The 10,779-nt window shown below is 43.7% G+C and overlaps 1 protein-coding gene across 1 annotated transcript in view; it reads right to left on the bottom strand.

Moving 5' to 3' along the window:
- The window catches only part of PAICS (phosphoribosylaminoimidazole carboxylase and phosphoribosylaminoimidazolesuccinocarboxamide synthase), a 38,906-nt gene extending 37,846 nt beyond the window's left edge, over positions 1-1,060 (bottom strand). Inside the window, exon 1 of the mRNA XM_069856569.1 lies at positions 648-1,060. Within this exon, the coding sequence (XP_069712670.1) occupies positions 648-1,032 (385 nt within the window). The 5' untranslated portion in view covers positions 1,033-1,060. The remainder of the gene's footprint in view (positions 1-647) is intronic.
- Positions 1,061-10,779: the final 9,719 nt, after the last annotated feature.

The following is a 10,779-nucleotide window of genomic DNA, read 5'->3' on the forward strand; positions in this document are numbered from 1 at the left end:
TTGTATTCATTTGTTTTGCCTCAAAACAGTCTAGTAAACATGATTTTACTTCCCTCACTAAATTACATTTTTTAATGAGAAGTTACTAGACATCCTTCTGTTTCTCAAATATTTAAGTTGAATTGCTTAGAAAATAATTTAATTTACCTTTAGTCATCATACCTAAATTTTCAGTTTCAGAGAAATAGGAATGAAAATAGTAAATTACACATATCACCAAAAAAATTTAAAAATCATGACAGTTTCAACCTTTACTTTTATCTTTAAGTTTACATCTGAATTGGACGAGCTCTACAAAACCTGCTTCCAAGGTACTGCAAACAAATGTCAAAGGGAAAGAAATCAGCTTTTCTTAATTTAATGTTTCAGCCTAGTGCAGGATCCTTGACACCAGCGAGGATTCACTGCGGCTGCAATACAAGAGGTTACCATAATTTTGCTAGAATTATGCTGTATTTACAGACTTCGACACTGGTGGGTGCTAACATTTTATTCCCCTGCGCGAGGAGTGCATCGAGTCAGTTCTGGCAGGGCTGGAGCTGCGCAGCCTTCGCTTCGGCTCGAGCAAACTCGGGTTTCGGGTTTTGTTCCCTTTGGTTTTTAAGCAAAGAGAGAAACATAGAAGCAGAAAGAGGGTTATTTTTTACCTTGCTTGCGCTCTGTTGTGGGGCTTGTGTTCGTCTGTGTCTCAGTCGCGGAACACCTGCAGTTTTCTTCTGCTAATTGTGTGACAGGTTCATATCGCAATATAGCATCCAGATCATGGAAAAACTTCATGGTTTTAGTGACATCCCCAGAGTTGTGGGCATATTTAACCGTTCTGTATTCATACTTCAGATTTTTATACTTTGCACGGCACTGTTTCCAATCCCTGCAAACTCCTAACTCCTGCAACCTTTTGGCAATGTAGATAAATATTCCTTTATTCCTCAGGGTGCCTTGGAGTTGCTTTCTGATGTTTTTTTCTGACCAGACGCTTAACAAGGCTTTAACCTCCTCTTCAGTCCAATGCTTCCCTGCTCCACTCTCCATGTTGAAAGTGACCTGGAAATGATTCACTATTTCTAGCCAAGATTTTGTTTCCTGGGAAACCAGACGGCTGGTTGTCAGTAAGCTCCGCCGAGATGAAAGGATCTGGTTTTACTGGCTCAAGCTGCCCGAGGGGAGTAACTTGAGAAACTGCCAAATAAGCAGGCTCGGAATTAAGGGGAGGAATAAAGCGGCTCAGGGGGGGGCCCGGGGGCTGCCTGGAGCTGGACTTAACCCTTCTTGGGAATAAGGGCTTTAACACCAGCGCTGGGGGGCGAGGAGAAGAGGGGGAAAAATGAGAGCCACCCTCTCTTATTCCTTAAAATAAAAACCTGACAAGGCCACCCCCATCCCAACCCTCGTTCCTGCAAGGTGGGCACGGGGGAGCGTGGGAACCGGGCTGAGACTTCCCAGCAAGCTGCAAGTTTGCAGGAGTTGATAGGATAGTGATGTGGATGGGATCATCCTGCTTTACATTTGCCTCTATGTGTGGTATTTGTTCCAGAATGGATGGTGGCATATGCACATTTTTAACTCTAGGATTCATTGGCTATTAGCGATGTTCCAAAAATCGGACTAAATTAGTGAAATTCTGTGACCTTTGTGGTAATGAGATTGAGCTTCCTTTTCTGTCACTAATGCTACATGAAGGATGTAATCCAGAGATTTGAGAGGGCCTTTCCTTCAGAATGTTTGTTTCCCTCTTCCTCACCGCTGATTTTGTTGATGTTTAAAGGGACAGTGTCAACATTTAAATGGAAATTTCCTGTAATACTAGCATGGGAATTAAAAGTTGCTGAATGCAGTATATCAACCCTTGAGGTTTACTACCGGTCTCTGTTTATAGATAAGACATCATCCTGAGTTAAAATGAAGAATCATAGAATAACCAGGTTGGAAGAGACCCACCAAATCACCCAACCATTCCTATCAAACACTAAACCATGCCCCTTAGCACCTCGTCCACCCATCCCTTAAACACCTCCAGGGAAGGTGACTCAACCACCTCCCTGGGCAGCCTCTGCCAGTGCCCAATGACCCTTTCTGTGACCCTTTCCTAATGTCCAGCCTAAATCTCCCCTGGTGGAGCTTGAGGCCATTCCCTCTTGTCCTGTCCCCTGGGAGAAGAGGCCAGCACCCTCCTCTCTAAAACCTCCTTTCAGGTAGTTATAGAGAGCAATGAGGTCTCCCCTCAGCCTCCTCCTGGCTAAACAACCCCAGCTCTCTCAGCCGCTCCTCATAAGGCCTGTTCTCCAGCCCCCTCACCAGCTTTGTTGCTCTTCTCTGGACTCGCTCCAGAGCCTCAACATCCTCCTTGTGGTGAGGGGCCCAGAACTGAACACAGGATTCGAGGAGCGGTCTCACCAGTGCCCAGTACAGAGGGAGAATAACCTCCCTGGACCTGCTGGTCACACCGTTTCTGATACAAGCCAAGATGCCATTGGCCTTCTTGGCCACCTGGGCACACTGCTGGCTCATGTTCAGTCGGCTGTCAACCAACACCCCCAGGTCCCTCTCCTCCAGGCAGCTTTCTAGACAGACTTGTCCTAGTCTGTAGCACTGCATAGGGTTGTTGTGCCCCAAGTGCAGGACCTGGCACTTGGCCTTGTTAAACCTCATGCCATTGGACTCAGCCCAGTGGTCCAGCCTGTTCAGATCCCTTTGCAGAGCCCCCCTACCCTCCAGCAGATCGACACTTCCACCTAGCTTAGTGTCATCTGCAAACTTGCTAAGGGTGCACTCGATGCCTTCATCCAGGTCATTGATAAAGACATTGAACAGGGCTCAGGGCTGGACCCAGCACTGAGCCCTGGGGAACCCCACTTGTCACTGGCCTCCAGCTGGATTTCACACCATTTACCACCACTCTCTGGGCCCGGCCATCCAACCAGTTTTCCACCCAGGAGAGTGTGCGCCTGTCCAGGCCAGAGGCTGACAGTTTCTCAGGCAGAATGCTGTGAGAAACTGTGTCAAAGGCTTTACTGAAGTCCAGGCAGACCACATCCACAGCCTTTCCCTCATCCAGCAGCCGAGTCACTTTGTCATAGAAGGCGATCAGGTTAGTTTGGCAAGACCTGCCTTTTGTGAACCCATGTTGACTGGGCCTGGTCACCCGGTTCTCTTGCATGTGCTTCATGATAGCACTCAAGATCACCTGCTCCATGACTTTCCCTGGCACTGAGGTCAGACTGACAGGCCTGTAGTTTCCTGGGTCCTCCCTGCAACCCTTCTTGTAGATGGGCACAACATCAGCCAGCCTCCAGTCCAGTGGGACTTCCCAGTTTTCCAGGACTGAAGCTCCGCCAGCTCCTTCAATACCCTTGGATGAATCCCATCCGGCCCCATAGACTTGTGGGTGTCTAGTCGGGCTAGCAAGGCTCTGACCACCTCCTCTTGGATCATGGGAGCCTCATTTTGCTCCTCTAGCTCCTGGGTTTGTACACAGATGGAACAACTTTCTTTACAATTAAAGACTGAGGCAAAGAAGGCATTAAGTACCTCAGCCTTTTCCTCATCCCCTGTCACTGTTGTTCCTTCTGCGTCCAATAGGGACTGTATGGTCTCCCTAGTCCTCCTTTTATTATGTATATATTTATGGAAGGATTTTTTGTTATCTTTCACAGACTTTGCCAATCTGATTTCTAGCTGAGCCTTAGCCCTTGGGATTTTTTCTCTACACAATCTCACTTCCCTCCTGGAGTCCACCCAAGAGGCCTGTCCCCTCTTCCAGAGCGCATAAACATTTCTCTTCTTCTTGATATCACTCAAGAGCTCTCTGTTCAACCAAGCTGGCTTTCTCCCCTGCCGGCTTTTTTTCTGGAACATGGGGATGGCTTTCTCCTGAGCTGCTAGGATTTAAGAGTATCCTTGTGTCAGATTTTTCTCTTGAAGATCTGTGTCAGTAACAGGGTAAATTCATTCAGACGTGTGAAGTTTGCTGTGTTTTGCTTTCTGTGAGCAAATGTTCTTTAAATTTTTGCTTTACATACAGCTGGGGCGAGTGACCAATAAAGGGATTTTAGAAACTGGAGAAAATTTGTAATGATCATGGTCAATTGCAGATTAGCATCTATTATGTAGATACTTTGCTCAATTTTATTGTTGCTTATAGTAAATAATTCCAGTGACTTCAGTTTGTTATAATTGTGTTGACAACACGAAGTCCAAACGTGGATGAATTTACTATTTATTTAGATAGGAAAGCAAAAGCAGCGCTGGGCGGCCAGGGAGTCGCAGCTCCACCAAGGCTCGCAAAGTCAGGTAAGCTGAGCAACCCCTTTTATCCCCCCCTGAGTTCGTTTCAACATCTTTGAAGACGCCCCTTGGTTCCTTCCCAGTACATACAGTTTCCATATGGTCAGATAATAAATCAGCTAAGTTTACAGGGTTGTCTTAGTTCAGCAGTCTTCAAGGTTGTAGTCCTGCTCTTTGTCAAGCAGCTGCTAAATCCTCCTCTTCCTCCCTTCCTCCTTATCTCTGGGCAACTTGTTCCTTACTCGCACAAGGCCCCATTCTTTGAGCTGGCTAATCTCAGTCTGCTGAGGCCCGAGGTGATTTGTTGCTTTTGATGCTTGCTTCAGGCGGTTTCAAAAGGCTTAGTTGTAAAACTCAGTAGATACTACCTATATACAAAATGTATATTGTCATGGTAACTTTTAGCTTTTAATTAAGATAGCATTGTGGCTTCTTCTTTCTTACCAAACAAGATGTTCCTGTGCTTTGGAACAGAAAGACCGCTGCTTGTTTAGTTGGCTTGATCAGCAAATTACTTTCTGTTACTCATTACAATCCCCCCCTTTTCTTTTATTTGCCCATAATTTGCTGATCAAACCTGGATAGCACTTCACAAGCGGCAGCCAGTTCATGATCTTCGTTGAGTAAAATTTTCATCTCGAGTTCCGACTGCTTCATCACCATTAACTGTACCTTTTCCAACCTGCTTTTAACAAAGGTTACAAAATTATTAATAATTAGTAACACAAATTCTGGAGCACCTGCAGGGATATTCGTTTTTATCACTTCCGAATCCTCCAGTTGAACTAAGATCCACTCGAAAGGTTGGTGAGGATAGTGGTCTTGCGTTAAGCCCACTGTAACCGTACAGGGCATGACAACCAGTGTTATTAATAGAGTCATGTTCCCACTACATGATACCTCTCCATCTTCCTCGTCTACTCTTTTGCAGAGAGCAACGGGATAATACTATCTTCTCGATGGCAGTAGGTAATCTTCAAGGAAGTCTTAGGTTGTCTCTTTAATCCTCCTGTATTTACGGTGCCGCGTGGACTCAATGCAATCCTCCCCCTTGACCTGCTTAAAGGATCCCTGGTTCTTATTGAATTATTTCAAAATTCATTTGTTTCGCTACGAAGCCTTTTCCAAGCAAACCTCACAGCACACCTTTTTACACTTTCTGCCAATCCACCTCATATACTTCCCAAATTTCGAGTATCAACTGTTCCCACCTACAAAATATTTTACAGATTTCTGCCTGTATTCCTTCTTCAGCATATATGGTATTACTGCAACATTTCATGCAATAGGGTTGTCTTTTAAACGAGACACAGAGCCACTTCTTATCACACCTTAGACATTTGTGAATCACCCAAGCCCAATGTCCCAAGAAGGGGGGGTTTCAGACACGGTATTCCAAAAAGGTTCTCAATCCTAGGAGTCTCGGGTATTTCAATTTCTTTCATGAGGCGTTTTGAGGAGACATATGGAACCACTGATACAGGCTGTGTCTTAGTTCTCCCTGGGGTAACTAATTTATCAGTATTTTGATTCCTCCTTTGAATCTTCAATCGAAGATCCCCTGGTTCAGATGTCACAGTCCATTTTTCTGGGTACACAGGTCCCTTGATTCTACTGGCATGCGTCCATCCTTTTTTTGTGGTCCATACAGCAGTATCTGTAGTGAGTAAAACAACGAAAGGCCCTTCCCACCGGGGCGTTAGGGAGGTTTCTTTCCAAGTTTTAATTAAAACCTGATCCCCAGGCTTTATTCGGTGTACGGAAATGTCCAAAGGAGGTCTCTGTGCTACCAGACCCTTTCTTCTAAGCTCATGTCTTCTTTTTGAAAGTTCCAAAATATATTCTGTTAAAATTTTATCTTCAACTTTTGGATGTTCTATTAACATTCCAAAGTCATAAGGCATTCCATATAACATCTCAAAAGGGGATATACCAGTATCAGTTCTTGGTTGAGTTCTAATATGGAGTAAGGCTAGTGGTAAGCACTTAACCAAACTCATTTTTGTCTCTACCATTAATTTAGTTAAATGCTTTTTAATTTCTCCATTCATCCTTTCTACTTTTCTATAACTTTGTGGATGCCAGGGTGTGTGGTATTCCCATTTCGTGCCAAATAATTCGGTTGTTTCTTTTATTATTTTGGAAATAAAATGCGGGCCTCAGTCTGAGTCAATAACAGCAATGGTTCCATATCTAGGAATAACTTCTTCAAGGAGTATTTTAATCACTGTTTTTGCCATAGCCCTAGTTACGGGGAAGGCTTCCACAAAATAAGTAAGGTGATCCACCAGAACCAATAAATACTGGTATCTCTCAACCTTTGGTAGTTCAGTAAAATCTATTTGTACGTTTTCAAAGGGCCTTTTAGCCACTTCACACCCTCCTTGAATTTTCTCTCTGAGTTTTCGTTTATTTACTTTATGACACATTAGGCATCCTTCTAAAATCTTTTTAGCCACACCGTATAGTCCGATACAAGTATAATGTGTTTCAAATTGATCTACCAAGGCTTGGACTCCCCAATGAGTTTTAAGGTGTAGTTTATGTAATATTCCTCTTGCTATTCCTTTTGGAAGGACCCGTCGGCCGTCAGGTAATAGCCATTTATCACCATTTCTTTTGGCCCCAATTAGTTTCAATTTTTCTAGTTCCTGGAGAGTAGATGTCTTTCTTACTCTTAGCTTCTCAGGTTCTTCTCCTACAGTTTGTGTCTGTACCACTAATAGTGCAGCCCGTTTAGCTTCTGCGTCTGCTAAGTTATTTCCCCTTACTGTAGGGCTTAATCCCCTTTGGTGTCCTTTTACATGGACTACTGCTATCTTGAGGGGGTTCCTTAATGCTTTTAAAACTTCTAAAATCAGTTTTTTCATGAACTAGTCCTTTTCCCTGGGTGTTAATCAAACCCCTCTCTTCCCAGATTTTCCCAAAAGTATGTACCACCCCAAAGGTATGTTTTGAATCTGTGTATATAGTTCCGATCTTGTTTCCTATTAGCTTTAAAGCTCTCAACAAGGCATATTATTCATATTCCTGTGCGGACCAAGTTCTATCTAGTGGTCCCAATTCTTTTATCTGAAAGATATGCCCATCAATAATAGCATACCCTGATTTCTTTTGTCCCTCAATTACCCTTGAGGAGCCATCTACAAGTAATTTTTCTCCTTCATTTAATTATTCTTTCTCCAAATCTTCCTTTATTTTAGTTTGTAGGTTTATTACCTGGAGGCAATCATGTGTTAAATCTTCTCTGGGTTCCCCATAGAGAAATTGAGCTGGATTCTGGATAGAGGTGGTCTCTATCTCTAGTTTAGGGGAATTAATCAAAATCCCTTCATATTTTAACAGTCGGCTGTCAGTAAGCCATTTATCGGCTCGTTGTTGCAGTACTCTGAGTATGTTATGGGGCGTATATACCTTTAATTCACCTCCCAGGGTGACTTTTCTGACTTCTTCTACTAATAATGCTGTGGCCACTATTGGTTGTAAACAGGTGGGCCACTCTCGGCTGACAGGGTCCAGTATCTTTGAATAATACCCCACAGGTTTTCTCTGCCCTGCCCATCCTTGGGTTAAAACCCCATACGCTGTCCCATTATCTACACTGATAAAAAGTTGAAAGGGTTTACGAATATCGGGTAAACTAAGGACAGGTGCCTCTATTAAATCTCTTTGTATCGCTTCCAAACAACTTTCATCTTTGGGAGTCCATTTTACCAACCCACCTTTGGTCAGGTTTTTTTTTTGGGGGGTTTTTTTTTTCATACAAAAATTTTACCTTGCTACTATAGTTCTCTATCCACAGTTGACAATACCCCAATAATCCTAATAATTGTCTTATCTGTCTCTTGTTACTGGATGTAGTTAGAGATAATATTCCTTTAATTCTCTCGGGATCCAGTTTCTTGTATCCCTTCGTAAGCCAGTGTCCCAAATATTTTACCTCTTCTTCGGTGAATTGTAATTTAGATTTTGAAACTTTCAACCCCTTAAGGCCTAAAAAATTCAACAATTTGATACTTTCGGCTCTAACCTCTTCTTGGGCCTTCCCAGCAACCAACAAGTCATCTACATACTGGATGAAAATCAGGCCTTCAGTTAATTCATAAGATTCTAATAGTTGTTCCAAGGCCTGCCCAAACAAGTTTGGGGATTCTGTAAATCCCTGGGGCAATACAGTCCATCATAATTGTTGTTTTCTATGTGTTTTAGGGTCCTCCCATTCGAATGCAAAATAATCTCTACATTTTTCTTCTAAGGGTCAAGCCCAAAAGGCGTCCTTTAAATCTATAACACTATACCATTTATAGTCTGGACTTCATTGGTTTAGTATAGTGTGGGGGTTGGCCACTACAGGAAACCGGGTAATCGTTTGCTCATTTACAGCTCTCAAATCTTGTACTAAGTAATAGGACCCATCCGGTTTCTTTACCGGTAATATGGGAGTATTATGAGGAGACATACAGGGTTCCAAAAGCCCTTGGGCCAAAAGTCTCTCAATTATTGGCTGTAACCGTTCTCTTCCATTTCTAGAAATGGGGTATTGTCTAATCCTAATTGGTCGGTCTGGATCCTTTATAGAGATCATGATAGGTTTGATATTTAATCTTCCCACCGATCCTGGACTATACCAAGTGTCCGGATTAATTTTGGCTTCATCTTCCGCGGTCAAAAAACATAATTTTACTTTCAATTTCTCTTGGTCTGCTTCTAAACTGATTCCCAATTCTACCATTAAATCTCGTCCCAAAAGGTTGTATTCAGTTTCTGGGACCAAGAGGAATGTTCCCACCCCATATTTATTGGGAGTTTCTATAGTTACATTCCTTATCAGGGGTACCTTGAAGGGTTCCCCCTTTGCACCAATTACTTGGAGTTTGTCTTTAGATTCGACACATCCAGAGGGCAACCTCTGAACGGTTGATCTTTCGGCACCCGAGTCCACAAGGAACTCAAACACCTCATGCTGAGGACCCAATTTCAATTTTATCAAGGGCTCTGAAACTTTAGGAGTCCCCAGCAAATAGAGCCCCTGACCCCTCTAATCTTCTTTAAAGATTTCCTCATCCTGCAACCTCCTATGACAATTTTTCTGCAAGTGTCCTTTTTTGTGGCAATAGAAACTTGCTATTGCCGGGGGGCCATTTTATATCTCCAGCAGGACCGTGCTGGTGTCTCTGCTCCCAGTGGAAGAAGACCCCCTAGGGGGTCTTCTAATAAATGCCCCCTTTCCTTTTCTCTTTTAATGGGAACAAATTTGCTGTCTGAGTTGTACTCAAGATCCATAAAAAGGCATATTCACTCTCCTCTTCATTAAAGAGTTGTTTGCTGTTAAGGTATATATTTAATTGCTGACATATCCAATCCTCAGAGGATCCATAAATTGGCTGATACAAGCCTGTTCTTATCTGCTTACCTCCCCATACTTCCATACAATAATGAATCATTTTCTCTTTGGACTTCCCTCTTCGAGAGGGGAAACTATCCCAATGTCTAATCATTAATCCTAAGGGGCTATCTGGGGGTATATCAGGGAGCCCACCCCCACCCCTTTTCTCCTGCATGGAACCAGAAACTTTACTCTTCTTCTGGCCCATCTTCCGAAAGTGCCTTCTCTCACACAATCCTCTCACTTCCCTCCGTTCGTGGCCCACATCCTCGCGGACAATGGGAGCCACACTATTTGGAGGTCCACACTCACTTCATCCGGTGGACACCTAAGTCCGTTGGACATCTCACTCGCTTGCACTCTGGGTACCCAAAATCCCCGACCAAGCGGTATCCAATTATACTCACCCTATCCTGGGTCTTCACCTGGTTCAACCAGGCGGTATCCACTTACTATTTTCCCGAGTCTTCGCCTGGCTCGACCAAGCAGTATCCCAATATATTTACTCTTTTCCCGAGTCTTCGCCTGGCTCGACCAAGCGGTATCCCAATATATTTACTCTTTTTCGAGTCTTCGCTTGGCTCTTCGTGCACAAAAATTACAGGGAACTGCAGTATTTCTTCTTTCTTTTTGCTTTCCTATCTCAGTTCAGAAAATCCAGGTAAGTTAGATCAGAACTCTCCCTCGGGACCATCCGAAGGTGGGACGCCCTCCCAGAGTCGAGGTCCGAGTCAACTGTCTGGATCCGAGTCACGGCACCAAATTGTTATAATTGTGTTAACAACACAAAGTCCAAACGTGGATCAATTTATTATTTATTTAGATAGGAAAGCAAAAGCAGCGCTGGGCGGCCAGGGAGTCACAGCTCCACCAAGGCTCGCAAAGTCAGGTAGGCTGAGCAACCCCTTTTATCCCCCCCTGAGTTCGTTTCAACATCTTTGAAGACGCCCCTTGGTTCCTTCCCAGTACATACAGTTTCCATATGGTCAGATAATAAATCAGCTAAGTTTACAGAGTTGTCTTAGTTCAGCAGTCTTCAAGGTTGCAGTCCTGCTCTTTGTCAAGCAGTTTCTAAATCCCCTTCTTCCTCCCTTCCTCCTTATCTCTGG

This window comes from Phaenicophaeus curvirostris, chromosome 4, assembly GCF_032191515.1.
Source record: "Phaenicophaeus curvirostris isolate KB17595 chromosome 4, BPBGC_Pcur_1.0, whole genome shotgun sequence".
NCBI lineage: Eukaryota > Metazoa > Chordata > Aves > Cuculiformes > Cuculidae > Phaenicophaeus > Phaenicophaeus curvirostris.